The 18,386-nt window shown below is 33.2% G+C and overlaps 1 protein-coding gene across 4 annotated transcripts in view; it reads right to left on the bottom strand.

The window, feature by feature from the left end:
• The window catches only part of fra (neogenin protein frazzled), a 223,663-nt gene that overhangs the window by 179,565 nt on the left and 25,712 nt on the right, over window positions 1-18,386 (bottom strand). For all 4 annotated transcript variants that reach the window (XM_075362193.1, XM_075362192.1, XM_075362195.1 and 1 more), the window contains exon 3: window positions 18,037-18,197. In XM_075362193.1, coding sequence (XP_075218308.1) covers window positions 18,037-18,197 — 161 coding nt within the window. The remainder of the gene's footprint in view (window positions 1-18,036; window positions 18,198-18,386) is intronic.

Here is an 18,386-nt window from a genome sequence, read left to right as displayed (position 1 = left end):
TCACTGATTTGTCCAAGCATAGTTTAAAAGTGGTTCTAATACACAACAATAACAAATATCCTTCGATAACAATCGCTTAAGATATTAATTTAAAAGTCATAATGTAATGAAAGACAATCTTAAAAAAATAAATTATAAAAAACAAAGCTGGAACATATGAAGTGATTTGAAAGTTATAGGTATTTTGTTAAGCAAGCAGTTAGGCTATACTATGTACATGTGTTTTCTTTGCGAATGGGACAGCTGAGCTAGGGATAAACATTATGTTACCAAAGAGTGGAAGAAATGAGACAACTTAACACCAAATGGGAAAAATATTATTCATGAGCCTTTAGTTGAACCCAAAAAAATATTTTTACCTCCTCTCCACATCAAGTTAGGACTAATGAAAAATTGTGTAAAAGCAATGAAGGATAGTCCTGGATTTTTGTACATCAGGCAGAAATTTCTGAATGTAAGTGAAGGAAAAATTAAAGAAGGAATATTTGTTGGTCCTCTAATAAGAGAGTTGGTCAAAGATGATGTATTTAACTCAATGTCATCAAAGATGATGTATTTTTTGTAGAAAGTGCAGCTGGGTTCATTTAAAGATGTTTGTAAACATCTTCATCTTATCATCTGTATATTTTCTTGGCAAACAAAAATCTGACAATTACCATTAGTAAATCAACTTTGTATTGTTAATCAACTTCTTACTTTATACAGAACTATGGGATGCAATATGTACTTGAAATTCCATTTCCTCCACTCACATCTGAATTTTTTCTCAGATAACTTCAGAGACATAAGTGGCGAACACAGTGAATACTTCCACCAAGACATTTTGGTGATGAAAAGCAGCTATAAAGGGAAATGGAATACTAACATGCTAGCCGATTGCTGTTTTACATTAATTTGGGATGTGCCTGAGGCTACTTTTCTTTTTATAAAACAAAAGCATCAGCGAAATCATTCTACCACAGATAGGTCATGCAAAATTATAAATTTTACAGATTTTAACTATATTTTCCCTTAATTATTTTTGAAGTGTAATTTATTTAAAACTAAGGGTGAGAGAAAAATTGTATTTACAGATCTGTAACGTACCCAATAAAGAAATGAACTTAGAGAAACATTAAAAAAATTTTTTTTGTCTATCAGTAGCCCCCTATTATGGAATGTGGCATATGATGGCCTTCTGGGCGTTAAGGTCTCGGCAGAGGTGCAGTTACTTACCTATGCAGATGACCTTGCCATTTTGGTGATGGGAAGGAGTGCTGGCAAGGTTAAGCTCCAGGCCAACCGAGCCCTGATGGTGGTGGTAGACTGGCTAAAAGCTAGAGGGCTCAAGATTGGACCTCATAAGACTAAAATGATCCAGATGACAGGAAGAAGGAGAATCCCATGGATCTCCATTGGGTTGGAAAGAATAGAAGTGACCCCCTCAGAGAGAGAGCGAGGTATCTTGGTGTCTGGCTGGATCATATGAGCGGGTTCAAGGTGCATATTCATGAGATGTGCAACAAAGTGGAGAAGATGTCATCAGTAGTCTCTAGGTTGATGAGGAAGGTTGGTGGCCCAAGCACTTCCAGAAGATTGATAGCATCCACAGTGGCCTTGGTCATCTTATACGCAGCTTCAGTATGGTTTCAAGATCTGATGGTTAAGGTTAATTGCACGAAGATACACAGCACTTATAGAAAACTTGTGCTGCATGTGGCCATGACATACTGATCGGTGTTGCTTGAGGCCATCCTCATGATATCCGGTATGGTCCCAATTGATATGCTGGCAGAAGAGCGGGCAGATAGATACCATGGTATGGAGGTCTCAGATACCAGGAACAGGATGTCTGATCGATGGCAGGAGAGGTGGGATGTGTCCACCTGCCAGTGGTGGCCACATTGACTAATCCCGTGAGTCAGGACCTGGCGTGAGAAATGGAACATCTGTGCTGCATGATTAAAAGATGTACTCTCCTGGAAGCTTGCAGAAGAGGTGAGAAAATTGGGTGGTGTTTGGGTGAAAAGTAATGGTGGAAGGCCAGCTTTCAGGGGTGGGCGGCAGGGGTCCAACTGGATCACCGCTGCTGGGTGACTCTGGGGGATGCTGGAAGCCGTTGCTTGACGTCGGCACTGGTGAGCCTGTGGACATGCACAGTGATGATGCAATACTCTTTGAGTGGTTCTATAACTGCGTTGTGTGAGGGGGAGGGTTTTAGTGGGTCACTGTCTTGACAGGAAACCCCACACACCCAGCAGTATGGGCTGCTGGGCATCTGGTTGCAGACTTTCCCTCCTCCAATGCAAAAAAAAATAATAAATGCCAATCAGTGAAATTAAACAATAGTAGGTGCAGTTTCCTTCATGCTATTAAGATATTTTAATGACTAATGGCAACAGCCCATGTAGATACTAATATGAACTATCAAGTATATACTACTCTTCTGAGTAAAGGGAGTACATTTATATGTATATATGTAATACTTCACTGAAATTAATCTTTTTATGATTCATATTATTTCTGTACTGTTAAATTCTATTAATATAAACCACCTAGTACAGAATATTGAGATAAGACATACCTCACCTTAATTTTTCATGAAAGTACTTTTGTGAGATCCTGCATCAACAGTTATTGCATTAAAAAAAAAAAAAATCTAAAAATAAAAATACTAAAATAATGATAAATTGCATATTAATTTACACATGTGCTGCTACCTGTTGCAATTTTTACAACAATGTTTCCCTCAAACACTATCTGATGGTTTATCAAATTGAAATTTTGTTTATATATATATATATATACATATGTGTATTTTTATAATATATTTAATTTTACATCTATTAATTTCTAAATTTGTGTAATCATCAGAAATAGAATTTATTTGTAGCTTACAAACAATACATAATAAGACACAAAAGAGTGAAAAAATATACATAAGTATTTATACACTAATAATACCATTGAAAAAATTACTAAAACTTACAATAAAGAAATACTTAAACCAACATAAAACCTAATAATCACATAATAAAATCTTTATTAATTTCTAATAATTTGTGTTAATGAGTCTATTGAATAAAAATAAGTAACTACTGTTATAAGACTACTCATCAGAATAAGTGAGCAATTTTAAGCATAAATTATCTCTTGACTGTAACTGAATAAAAGCAACCTTTTACTAAAAAGAAAACACTGGAGAATTTTTTCGGTGGATAAGAATTCTCTTATAGGTGATTAATTTGTAAGTAATTAAAAAAAAGCAGATCGGAATTTCAATCATGAAAAGCAGAATGAAGTGTACATTCTGAATTACCATCTGCACAGATTAAAGTAACTGAATGGCAAAAGAAAAAGAAGTTCCGTTTACAAACTGAAGAAACCAAAAATTTGTCTATATTAGAACTCCAACACCTTGTTTTAATTGAGCAACTAAATGCTGCCAGGTTGAAAACAAAAACAAACCTATCACTGATAGAATATCAGCTAGGACCAAATCTGACACTACAGTCAAGTTTGAATGTTTTTAATTATGGTAGTGAACTCCGAGGTGGAATAAGATGGATTGCTGTCAGAAATACAAGAATATGTACAGTAGTAATAAAAAATCATGAAAAGAAATATTAATTGCATAACTGTAAGCCAGCTTGGCTAAAAAAAATTGATTTTTTTATTTTGACCAGTCATAATATGTAGACTAATTGTAATTTTTTTCAAATAAATAAAATATCCTGTTTCCTGAAAAACAAAAAAAATTCAGCTAATTCAATCCAATACCTTACCAAGTGAGCTATACCAAGGAGTCATTTCTTATGTATTAATTAATGATTTTGTAATCATTTATTTTTTTAATATTTATTGCCTCCTCTATGAATCATGAGACCTTGCCGTTGGTGAGGGGGCTTGAGTGCTCAGAGATACAGAGTAGCTGGACCGAAGGTGCAACCATATCGGAGAGGTATCTGTTGAGAGCCAGACTAAGGAATGATTCCTGAAAGAGGGCAGCAGCTCTTTCAGTAGTTGTTAGGGGCGTGAGTCAGGACGACTTAAACGGCCGTATCAACATCACTCAGTCCTCTGAGTACTGCGCAGCTGAAAGCAATGGAAAACTACAGCTGCTTTTTTTCCAAGAAAATGTGGCTCTCTGCATTTTCACATAGCAATAATGGAGGCGCCTTCCTTGGTAAAATATTCCAGAGGTAAAATAGTCCCCCGTTCGGATCACCGGGTGGGGACTACTAAGGAAGGGGTCACCAGAAAATTAAAAAATAACATTCTACGAGTCGGAGCGTGGAATGTTAGAAGCTTAAAAAAGGTTGGTAGGCTAGAAAATTTAAAAAAGGAAATGGGTAGGACAAATGTGGATATAGTAGGAATTAGTGAGGTTCGGTGGGAAGAGGAAGGCGACTTTTGGTCAGGTGATTTTAGAGTAATTAACTCAGCGTCAAATAATGAGCAGGCAGGAGTAGGTTTCGTGATGAACAAGAAGATAGGGAGGAGAGTGGAGTATTTCAAAACGCATAGCGATAGAATCATTGTAATAAGGATAAAATCAAAACCTAAACCGACAACGATTGTTAACGTCTATATGCCTACAAGCGCCCATGATGATAATGAGGTAGAGTGTGTATACGAAGAGATTGATGAAGCAATTAAACACGTAAAAGGAGATGAAAATTTAATAATAGTTGGAGATTGGAATGCAAGCATTGGAGAAGGCAAGGAAGGAAATATAGTGGGTGAATACGGGCTGGGCAAAAGGAATGAAAGAGGGGACCGACTTATAGTTTTGCACGAAGAATAATTTAGTTTAATTGCCAACACCCAATTTAAAAATCATAATAGAAGAATATACACTTGGAAAAAGCCAGGCGATACTGCAAGGTATCAGATAGATTATATCATGGTTAAGCAAAGATTTAGAAATCAACTCGTTGACTGCAAAACTTACCCTGGAGCAGACATTGATAGCGACCATAATTTGGTGATAATGAAATGTAGATTGGGGTTTAAAAACCTGAAGAAAAGGTGTCAGATGAATCGGTGGAATTTAGAGAAGCTTGAGGAAGAGGAGGTAAAGAAGATTTTTGAGGAGGACATTGCAAGAGGTCTGAGTAAAAAAGATAAGGTAGAAAATGTAGAAGAAGAATGGGAGAATGTTAAAAAGGAAATTCTTAAATCAGCAGAAGCAAACTTAGGCGGAATAAAGAGAACTGGTAGAAAACCTTGGGTTTCAGACGATATATTGCAGCTGATGGATGAACGTAGAAAATATAAGAATGCTAGTGATGAAGAAAGTAAAAGGAACTATCGGAAATTAAGAAATGCTATAAACAGGAAGTGCAAACTGGCGAAAGAAGAGTGGATTAAAGAAAAGTGTTCAGAAGTGGAAAGAGAAATGGGCATTGGTAAAATAGACGGAGCATACAGGAAAGTTAAGGAAAATTTTGGGGTACATAAATTAAAATCTAATAATGTGTTAAACAAAGATGGTACACCAATATATAATACGAAAGGTAAAGTCGATAGATGGGTGGAATATATTGAAGAGTTATACGGAGGAAATGAATTAGAAAATGGTGTTATAAAGGAAGAAGAGGAAGTTGAGGAGGATGAAATGGGAGAAACAATACTGAGATCTGAATTTAAGAGAGCATTAAAAGATTTAAATGGCAGAAAGTCTCCTGGAATAGACGGAATACCTGTAGAATTACTGCGCAGTGCAGGTGAGGAAGCGATTGATAGATTATACAAACTGGTGTGTAATATTTATGAAAATGGGGAATTTCCATCAGACTTCAAAAAAAGTGTTATAGTTATGATACCAAAGAAAGCAGGGGCAGATAAATGTGAAGAATACAGAACAATTAGTTTAACTAGTCATGCATCAAAAATCTTAACTAGAATTTTATACAGAAGAATTGAGAGGAGAGTGGAAGAAGTGTTAGGAGAAGACCAATTTGGTTTCAGGAAAAGTATAGGGACAAGGGAAGCAATTTTAGGCCTCAGATTAATAGTAGAAGGAAGATTAAAGAAAAACAAACCAACATACTTGGCGTTTATAGACCTAGAAAAGGCTTTCGATAACGTAGACTGGAATAAAATGTTCAGCATTTTAAAAAAATTAGGGTTCAAATACAGAGATAGAAGAACAATTGCTAACATGTACAGGAACCAAACAGCAACAATAACAATTGAAGAACATAAGAAAGATGCCCTAATAAGAAAGGGAGTCCGACAAGGATGTTCCCTATCGCCGTTACTTTTTAATCTTTACATGGAACTAGCAGTTAATGATGTTAAAGAACAATTTAGATTCGGAGTAACAGTACAAGGTGAAAAGATAAAGATGCTACAATTTGCTGATGATATAGTAATTCTAGCCGAGAGTAAAAAGGATTTAGAAGAAACAATGAACGGCATAGATGAAGTCCTACGCAAAAACTATCGCATGAAAATAAACAAGAACAAAACAAAAGTAATGAAATGTAGTAGAAATAACAAAGATGGACCACTGAATGTGAAAATAGGAGGAGAAAAGATTATGGAGGTAGAAGAATTTTGTTATTTGGGAAGTAAAATTACTAAAGATGGACGAAGCAGGAGCGATATAAAATGCCGAATAGCACAAGCTAAACGAGCCTTCAGTAAGAAATATAATTTGTTTACATCAAAAATGAATTTAAATGTCAGGAAAAGATTTTTGAAAGTGTATGTTTGGAGTGTCGCTTTATATGGAAGTGAAACTTGGACAATCGGAGTATCTGAGGTATCTTTTTTTTTTTTTTTTTTTTTTTTAGAAAAGATTAGAAGCTTTTGAAATGTGGTGCTATAGGAGAATGTTAAAAACCAGATGGGTGGATAAAGTGACAAATGACGAGGTATTGCGACAAATAGATGAAGAAAGTAGCATTTGGAAAAATATAGTTAAAAGAAGAGACAGACTTATAGGCCACATACTAAGGCATCCTGGAATAGTCGCTTTAATATTGGAAGGACAGGTAGAAGGGAAAAATTGTGTAGGCAGGCCACGTTTGGAGTATGTAAAACAAATTGTTGGGGATGTAGGATGTAGAGGGTATACTGAAATGAAACGACTAGCACTAGATAGGGAATCTTGGAGAGCTGCATCAAACCAGTCAAATGACTGAAGACAAAAAAAAAAATATTTATTGTTTTTTATAAGTTTACAATTCATTTTGTTAATAATAAACAAAAATATAGATATGACAATAAGTGAATTAAATTACAATTAGTTAAAAAATGAAACAAAATAAAATAATTGTTAGCCTTGGTTTTATATCTAATGAGGAAACAATGTCCCCACCATTTCCTGGCATTTTTGTCTGATGTCATCTACTTTAGCACATTCTTCATGGGTGACTTCTACATTTTCTTCAGAATATTCAAAATTATCCTGTAAGTATTCGCTAACGTTGTGTAACACACAATTACTTTTGGAACTTTTTCCAAAGATACTTTCACTTTGTTTCATAAAATTGGAAACCCGGCTTGAGTTGGCCGAATACTCTTTTAACTATGACCCTCTCCTTAGCATGCTTGATGTCGAATAGTTCCTATTTTCTGTTGACAGGGTTTTTCCAAGCAAGCAGAAATTACCTTTAAATTGTGACATAATTTGGTATACTGATCTCCAATACTACATACTGAACTTGAGTCCAAATCCTGGAATCATGTGCACTTCCACACAGCTGAGCATTTACATTAGTAATCATTTCAGTTGAATCACAAGTGACTTGCATATTGAGGCTCAAAAATCCTTTTCTGTTAATATAATTGTCTCTGAATGCAGATGGTTTTTTAATGCTGACGTGTGCAATCAATTGCACCAATAACTATTGCTATCTGAAATCTGTTAGACCACTCCTCTCTAGCTACTTCCATTCCCTGTAAGTCGGATGGAAATTTGATCCATAAATGTGTTTTTCTCTTTATGCTGTCGGCTACAATATTTCTAGTCTTACAGGTTGATGAGAGGTAAATAGCAACGTTTTGCACAACTCAGTTTGAAATCTGATGTCAGTTATGAATCGCAAAAATATTTGTATTTTCTGGTGTGAGCTGAAAGCTCCTCTTCTAGTTTCATCTTCTCCCAAAATGTGATCTGAATGACAATCTATGTTTTCGCTTTCAAATTGCAATGAAATCTTTGAATTGCTGTGGCTAATAAACTTTCTCGTCCAGTAAGTCTTCTCTTTTTGAAATTTTATAAACCCTGCCTTATATCTCAAATTAAAATGCCATAGTCATCAGTGCTGTAATCCAAGTATTCTCAATAACTTCCTTAAAAATAAAATTAAGTGTTGACTTATTCATTTAAGTCAGTTCTTGTTTTTATTCAACTAAAAATAAGACATTACTGGAAAAACTAACTTTTTATGCAATAACTATTTTAAGTTTGAGTTGTTGAAGAGAATGGAACGGTTGAGCAATCCATAGGTGCGTACTCCCAGGAAGTGACTGGATACAAGTAAAGTGCTAGTTATCATAGTTTGGTAGTTCTAGTGTAAAGTGCAGTGACTGATCTCAAATCACTGAAGTTCATGAGATTTTTTGGCGAGGGTATAGTTTTTACAATGTTTTTAAGTCAAGCATTGCAAGACCACGTGCAGCAAAAGTTGGCTGAGGTTAACATGGTCAACCAGAATTGCCGGCAATCAGCTGTTATAGTGAGGTTAGGTTGACAGGCAGAAAGTTTAAAACTCCCGCCAGAAAACTTGGAATTATTTTAGTAGTTGTTTAGAAAATGTCTATGTCAGACAGTTGTAATGTAAGGGAAATCTTTCCTTATCATTTCTCCTTCCCTATTAGAGATTTTCCAAAACCCCTCCGGATCTATCTGATTCAGGCAATTTTCCTTCTGCTGACCCCCCCAAATCCCCCCCCCATCCAAATCCTTCTGTTTCTGGGCAAATCTCACCCAGCTCGACTTTTTTACCTCTGACCCCAAAATCTGGGATCGGATTTGGGGGGGTCATACATTTTACCCCCAACCACCTCTCCAATCACCCGAGTGGGCTATCAAAATATCAAGAATCAGGCATAGATTATGTTTCTGATGTCGGATGAGCACTTGGACAGACACTATGGACAAAGAGTGTGAAAAAGGCATGTCAGAGAGTTTGGGATCCTTTGTTACCCCATCTACTGTAGTTTCACTAGGTGCTACTATTGGTGTGCCACAGAGAAGTCACTGATATGAAAGGCAAGAAGAGAGTTCAGCAGTCTTCCTCAGAGGAGGAAGGAACCCCAGTTATGGAGCTAACGCAACTAACGAATAATTTGGAATTAGTGCTGTTAGTGTTGAAACAAAACATAGGACCGGGGTTGACCAGTCATGTAATACAGCATGAGAAGGAACAATATACATGGGGCTGAAGCTTTTAACTGAGTGTTCCCCTTCATTGGGACTTATAACACAGGTTATGCAAACTGAACCATTCAAAGATCCAGACATCAGTGAGGTCTTAGAGGAAGAACTGTCAGATGCGAGGCTGTTGTACCATCTTCTGCTCAGGTGACCAACTGAAATCCTAAACAGAATTATTGCGATGAGGACAAGATAGAAGAGAGTGGGAATACCTGTCATTTCATCAACTTTGCCAGCAGGCAGAGGGCTGATGGAGACAAATACCCAACTCAAAGTTTAGCTCAGAAGACGTTGTACGCGATGTCTTGTCACTAATGGATGATAAAACTGATACAACACAGAAGAGTAAATGCAATATTTATTATAATATGGCTGATAGTGATTGTGAGATACTGAACAAGATTTTGAAGGCAGTAAGGCGCGTCTTGGTGAGGTCTCCAAATCCAGTATTCTTTTTGCCAGAAGGTGCATTTGATGTACTAGTGAGGAAGATTCTGGTGTATCTCTTTATGAAGACCGCGGAGCCGGTATCTGTCGTTGTCCATATTGAGGTACATGGCAGGTCGAGGTTGAGGACCACATCAGCCGTGAGAGCAACACCTCCGGTCGAAGACAGTCAGTCGTGTCGTTGTCAGAGCTCAGGTTAGATCGTATGCGGATGTGCTCAAGATTATGAAGTCCACAGTCTCAAGGGATGAGCCCGGAGAGGTGCATTCACTGAGAAAGGAAAGGAATGAGGAACTCTGTAATTCCAGATTAAAGGTGCGGAAAAGGCTGAACAATTTACCACCACCCTTTGTGACAAAGCAGCAGATCTCCAAGTCAATTTGCGATCTCATGAAGATAGATGGGTGGTGGTACACATAAGAAACATAAATGTGGACAACACTAAACAAGACAATGGACGAGTTTTAGTTAACTGTATGTATAGTAAAAAATCTAGAAGATACTGTATATTCAGTAAAGGAAAGTACAATGAAACTTATCGACACCAGATTTAATGAAAAAATAACTGCAGAACAGTTGAGAATATCAAGACTTCCCTGGATCAACTTAAAACTGAAAATGAAACGTTACAGAATGCTCATCTCTAAGAACTGAAAACATGATATACTGGAAAGATTAAATGAATTACAACAGTACTCGCAAATCAACAACCTAGAAATTAATTTTATTGATTATTCAGATTACAAGTATTAATTTTAGTCTGACCAGAATTGGATAATTTTAGAGATTTTTATTTTTCCATTTTTCATTAGACTTCCTATTAATTTTAACTTTTTTGTCTAACTACTTATCCTATTATGCATTTCAATAATGAATTAGATTATTTGATAATCTACGACTGCTACCATATAGTAGAAGTACATAATTTTTTAAATTTTAATCCTCAATTATATTTTACCCATAAATATGATCTAAATATAGTTCATATGATTTTTTTTTTGCCTTCAGTCATTTGATTGGTTTGATGCAGCTCTCCAAGATTCCCTATCTAATGCTAGTTGTTTCATTTCGGTATACCCCTACATCCTACATCCCTAACAATTTGTTTTACATACTCTAAACGTTGCCTGCCTGCACAATTTTTTCCTTCTATCTGTCCCTCCAATATTAAAGCGACTATTCCAGGATGTCTTAATATGTGGCCTATAAGTCTGTCTCTTCTTTTAACTATATTTTTCCAAATGCTTCTTTCTTCATCTATTTGCTGCAACACCTCTTCATTTGTCACTTTATCCACCCCATATGAATATAAGAAACATAAAAAAAATTGATGAATTTGTTTTTTATTTAAGTAATAGTAAAGTTAAGTTTCAAATTATTATACTGAACAAAACTTGGATCGGTGATGATACTGAATTTAGTTTCAGTTTAGAAGGTTATAACATTCCAAATAAGTACAGTCATTCAAAATAATAAATTCACAAAAAGTGACAGTATATGTTTATTTATAGATAAAAATATTAAACACGAGATAATGAAAGTAGCGTTAAAAAATAAGAATTCAGTTGAAATTAATTTTAGAATTGATAACAGGAACCATAAACTGATTGCTGTTTATTGATCTCCTTCCCAGAACATACATTCTTGCCTGATTACCTTAGATGCTTATCTACAAAATATAAAGAAAGATGATAATGTAATTTTAACAGCGGATATGAATTTGAATATTCTTGATAATAATCTGATAAATGAATTTCTTAGTATTATGCAACTATATGGATTTGAATCATATATAAACAAACTTACACGATTAGAAAACAGTCTAGATGGTGAAATGCAGTCAACCAGCTACTGACCATATTTTTTTTTAAGAGCGGTGCCGTTGGGCAGAATGATGTGATGGGGGAGATCCTGAAGACTGCCATCACTGACCATTACTTTTCTTTTCAAGGTTATATCCTGGTAAATGCTTATTTGAAGAATTTAAAGTACCTACTTTGAGGCAAATATATGCCAAGAAAATAATACTACACTTAAATAAATACAAAAATGATTCTGAATTTAAAAATACACCGTACAATACTTGTTCAGCAGTAACAAATACTTATACCACATTCTGTTCAAAATTAACTGTTTGCAAACGTCAATTTTTGCATTAATGTAGTATATTTTCTAACAAATTCCCCAATCATTTTAAAGTACAAATAATAAAAAGTAATCTAATCAAAGAAATAGATGAATAATATATAATTACCATAATATATATTTTAAATTACCAAATTGAAATACAAAAATAATCCACAATAATAAAAATAAATTTAACATATAATGAAGAGCATACAACAAAATAAATTAATATACTACTTAACATTAAAAAATCTACATATATAAAAGTGTAAATGTTTTTAAGCGAATGCTAAGGATGTATAAATTCATAATATTATTCAGTTGTCTTATCTTATGAATATTTCTTGTTGTCTTATTATATCTTATAATGTATTAGTTTTTATTTCTCCAATATGAAATTTTTTTTTCTCTCATTTTTAAATCTTGAATTTATTGTATATTATTTTATTGATTTAAATAATTTTACATTCTGGTTCTATGTATTTTTTTTAAGTATATTTTATTTAACTTAATTTTTCAATTTAAATATTTTTATGTTTTTTTAATTTTATTTTTATCTAACATGTTTTTTATTAGTTAAATTTTGTATTTAATTATTTATTTTTAACGATCATGCTGTTATTATGATATAAACTTGTGGCTAGCGCTCAAGACTTCTTTTGCTATCTGCATCAAGGTTAAATATGTTGAATAAAATTGTACATGTAATTTTTAATTTACAACAAATAAATAAAAGATCTGTTTGTTTTTCCTAATAGCATCACAATAATTACATTTAATTTTACAAATTCCATACAGATTGTTTACTTTATTATTATTTTTATTTTTTAAATATTTTATTATATGATTATTAGGTTTGTATGCTGGTTTAAATATTACTTTATTGTAAGTTTTAGTAATGTTTTCAATTATATTATTAATGTATAAATACTTTATATATTTTTTTCACTCTCTTGAGTATTATTATGTATTGTTTGTAAGCTACAAACAAATTCTATTTCTGAAATTAACACAAATTTAGAAATTAATAAAGATGTTCTCCATAAAATTAAATATATTTAAAAAATACTACATATATAAATACAAACAAAATTTCAATTTGATAAACCATCAGACAATGTTTGAGGGAGACATTCTTATAAAAACTGCAACAGATAGCAGCACTTGTGTAAATTAGTACGCAATTATTGTTTTAGTATTTTTAGTTTTATATTTTTATTATGCAATAACAGTTATTTCAATTATGAATGATGATGCGGGATCCCGCCGAAGTACTTTCATGAAAAATTAAGCTAAGAAATGTCTTACCTCAACATAGTGGAGTACCTCAAGCGCCCAGAATACAAAAAATCTCAGAATTTAATTACTTTGAACAAATTTTCATAAAACCTCTTGGATTCTATTGTTTATAAGGTATATTAAAAAGTTTACCTATTAGAAAATGTTGCTCGATAGTAGTTAATAATAAAATAAGTAAATAAAGTCCAGAATATATATAATCTAAGATACTGTAGGCTTAATAAAGTAGTTATATACAAAAATTATGATACGAATAAATTTTTATAGGGGTAATATTGAAAATTTATAACAAAAAACAATAATTTTAATAAAAAATAATATTACAGAGAATATAATTGTTTATTTGATTAACAATACAGAATTAAAAATCACTAAAATTAAATTTGTTCAGGTCCATTATTTTCATCTACTTCATTGACTACTATAATAGGAGATGCATTGAAACAGCATTGCACTTTGAACACACTGTAGTGCAATATAATCCACTTTTTCGACATCTGCAGGCAGACCCACATCCTGTTTTACAATGACAAAACAGCATCTTAAGTAAATTATCTGGAACTGGGGATTGAGTCATTGGTACTGGTACAAACATATTGGAAGAATATCTCCACCCAGAATTTTCAATAGAGTTTCATTACCTAACCATATTTGCACTTGTAGGTATACTCTTTTTAGATGTTCAAATCCTGCATCAGATGTAGACACTAACGATTGCAATTAAACACAGGTATTTTTAGCTGTGCCTTTGACAAAAGAATTGTACCTTAAAGTACTCAAATCTTTAATTTCCTTGGGGGCACCATGTAAAGCCAAAATGCATGCAACACCAGCTTGAAAAATTTTTCTAGGTTCTTCATTAGCATTTTTAAATACTTCAGCTGCATCAGGTAAATTATTGCATTTTTCAAATTTTTGGATAAACTTCTTTCTACCTTTACTGAAAAAATCAGACTCGTGTCACAACCAGTGAAAGAATGTAAAAAAAAGAATATGCCCTTTGCATTTTGGTAGTGATTTCTTCAAACTTTTGGATGAAAAAATTTTCTGAGCAACTTTTCCTCAAGGTGGCTTTCGAAAATAAATTTCATGGTCTCTTGGATTTAGTGCAGTTAATAAAACTAATATGTCTATGTTTTCAGTAACTATAGCAACATTTTCCAACTGTAAATTAATTGCCGTTTCAATAATCAATCTATCTGCATCACTTTCTGCTTGGCATGTAGAAATATTACGGTCAGATAATTTCTTCTTTAACATTTTTATAAGTCGGCTTTTATTTTTACTATTTGTAAGAAATTTTTCTTTGCTAATTTTAAGAGGCATATCTTGATCAAACTCAACATCTACACACTTATTTTTGAGTGCATGACAATTTCTTTTGGTGATTTTATGCTGTCTTTTTTATAACCATGAAATACTACACATACATTTCTGCCATAATTATTCTTCAAATGTCTTACACAATGATTACATATTGTTCCCGTTTATTCTTCTAATTGCCACTTACAGCAGTGTAACAATATACCTCCATCAATGACATAACTAAAATTTTCTACCATGAATAGTTATAGAGACTTCGGGAAATAGTTCGTATAACATTGTTTTTTTTTTGTCTTTGCATTTGACCATCTTCAAAGAGAGCGAGAGGATAAGAGGCTAATTCATAATTCAAGTAAGTTTTCAGCTCACTGAAGTTTTTCAGAAGCAGATTTGCTGAAACAGCAACAACGGATCAACTGGAACAAAATCATCATTAACTTTAATCTTATTATTTTTTTGCCAATAAAGGATTGACTTTATCTTTTTTCGATAATTTAAGATGTTTTAAATTTTGACCCTCTGTTATCTTCATGCCTTCTTTGAAACAATTAAAACAATTGCTTCATCACCAATTACTCTGGTTGCAATCAACAAAATAACATCTGTATCAGGAAAAGGACTATGTTGTGTAAAAAACTCCTCCAAGTTTTTTACATCAACATTATCTCTTTCTATCCGAGCGTCTGTGGAATCACTGTGTTGATGACTTTTCTTAAACGATATACTACAAAATTTTTCTATCCCTTCAATTATATCTTTAGTGTAAATCAACCCTTTGTTCCATTTATATACACGCTTTCAGTGACACCATGTTTAAAAGGACCTCCTTCTACACTCATTGATTTAATGGCCTGCATGCCGTTATCTGGAGTTAATTATTTCAATGTAATTATTTCTCACATTGTGGAAAGTTCATCCGCCAACAATTGTATTAATATTGAAGTTGGCATTATTGTGTACAAATTGCATAACAGTACAGAGTTTAATTTTTATTGGACTAGCCAAAGTTGAAACTTACATTATTTTGCCTTGTTGTATGAAGCGCAAAAACCGAGAGCGTTACATACATTTACAACTTATTTAGATCCAATCAATGTTTACTCAATCGTCTGGTCAGTAGGAATGCCAGAACAAAAATAATCTGAACGCTTAGCTGTACAGTATCCTTTCATGACCTTCTCATACTCTGCAACGTCCATTTTAGTCTGTAGTTCTTTCATGTCTTGTAAATAAATTTGACAAGCCTTGGCATGCGGAAAATTTCCTGATGCATGAAATAATAGAATCATTAAATCAATACAATATAAGCTGTTAACAGTAAAGTTGTCAATACATGCATTTGTTAACATATTCATACATCCATTACATCCAGAAAATTTATTATCCGTTTTGAATTTCAAGAACATCCAAAGAATGTTCAACTGGCCATTTATCATGAACCGTTTTATATCTGGTTGTATGTCAGATAATTTCACCTTAATTTTTTCAAATCCTACACCTGCAGTGACTGGGTATACTTCAAGAGGGATATTCCCAGTTTCAGCAATTTTAGATTCAGATGGGATCCCCTTTAAGTGTTTAATAGGATCTCTGGCCTGCATGCCGTTATCTGGAGTTAATTATTTCAATGTGATTATTTCCCACATAGTGGAAAGTTCATCCGCCAACAATTGTGATAATATTGAAGTTGGCATTATTGTGTACAAATTGCACAACAGTACAGAGTTTAATTTTTATTGGACTAGCCAAAGTTGAAACTTACATTATTTTGCCTTGTTGTATGAAGCGCAAAAACCGAGAGCGTTACATACATTTACAACTTATTTAGATCCAAATTTTCTATGAAACATTACAGCCAAAGCAATATGTAGAGGAGGTATAAATAATTGTGGTTGTACTGCTGATATGATGGCATGTGCTATTGAATAGCATTAGTTGTTATAAAATTAAATATTTTCTGTTTTATCTTTTTTATAAGTTAAAATTATTTCTGACAGCAGAAAACTCAGCTAGGAATGTAGTCATCAATCTCTGAAAATTCCTGTCAATATTCTACAACCTTATGGATGAACAGTGCCTCAACTGAAGGATTTTCCCAAGTTCTTAAAGCATCTCTGCAGCCACCAACTGGTTCAGTTTGCAAATTTTCTCATTTATCATTTTAAAAACCTCAGTATTCTGAAAAGTTTCATGATGTGATGTACCTTCTACAATACCACAATTCACATAAACCTTGAAAAGTGAAAAGTGCTTAACGGGCAGATCTTGTAGTCAAAATCTCACATTGTTTACATCCCTCCTCATAAGCTGGAGTCAAGCCTCAACTCAACAGTCTCATATAAAATAATCTCCAGGAATTTAGTGTATCTACTTTCTATACCAGGTAGGGTTTACACCACTATTCTCCCAAATACAGGTCGATTAGTCTTTGAAGTATTTACATCCAGGCATTACTATTTTAATTCTGGTTTACTATGTTTAGATTCTATATGTACCAATAGCCAACTGATATGATGAATTCCCTTCCATAAATAGTATTGTTATCAACATATCCACGGCGAGTAATAACAATGCTTTGAGTAGTAATCACTTATACACAAGGATGTTGTTCATGAAAAGGATTAAGGTTACTGGTCCCACACTTTGGGGAATTTAAACACACTTTGGGCTTTGATCCAATACTTTTGACAACCTACCTTGAGTGTGATTTAGCTCTTATTTAACAGTAGCAGTCTTCTACGTAAGGATTCTTAGTTATGCCTCACAAACCAAGGGGCTCCGTTATTCTGTAAGGATATACCAAATTCTTTTTGAGTTACATTCTTCATTGAATCATGACCTGCATAGTCTAATGCAACATTTTATTCAGAATTTTTAAACACTGTTTCATTTCACATAACACATGCTTCTTTCTATTTACATTTATTTAATAATTTTCCATTTTTCTGTTTACAAATACTGTACACAATATGTTAATACTCCACATATTATGTAGAAAATATTAAATGTAAATTTTTCAACTGTTTATCTTTTCAGGTATAAAAATATCTTTCATTTTATAATTACTAATAAACATAACCTTATTCATAAATAACAAATATAATTTATTATGAAACATCTTTAAGAATAAAAATTACATTAAAAATAACAGACATGAATTCTTTAAACAATAACATTTTCTAATGTATATACTAATTTATTTTTTTTATCTACTTCAAATACTAAATAGTGACTATTTTGAGTAAATAACAATGTGTCAGGTTTTGTTTAATGAGAACTAATTTTAATCAACACGTAGAAACTTAATCACTCTCTCTCTCTCTTTCGCGTACGCACGTGTTTGTGTGAATAGAATATATAAAACAGTTAAAATAAACATAAGATTAAATCTACAAATTAGAGAATAATTAAATAAATTGCACATTAAAATTTACAACTAGAAGCAGAAATATGAAAGAAGTACTTACTAGCAAGGCTGACTGAAACAATGTGGCTTGCAATAGCCCCAATATTGTCTAATGATGCTACACACTGATATTCTTCGACTATGCGTCTTGACTGCAACTCCTGGTCGCCATCATCAGTGAACAATGAAGTCAAATATAATGAGCCATTAGATAACTGCTTCCTGAAATAATAAACAACAATAAATTGTAACATCAGTTAAGAAACAATCCATCCATTCAATCCTATAGAACAACTTAATAAAATGACCAGCAAGTCAGAGAAAGCTAGATTAAATGTTCTACGTGACCTAGGAGTACCTAAGAGAAGCTCTACCAAAAATTAAAAAAATGAAATGAGGTTTCAGGTCAAT

This window comes from Lycorma delicatula, chromosome 4 (genome assembly GCF_047948215.1).
Source record: "Lycorma delicatula isolate Av1 chromosome 4, ASM4794821v1, whole genome shotgun sequence".
NCBI classification, from domain to species: domain Eukaryota; kingdom Metazoa; phylum Arthropoda; class Insecta; order Hemiptera; family Fulgoridae; genus Lycorma; species Lycorma delicatula.
This window is presented reverse-complemented; position numbering and strand designations above follow the sequence as displayed.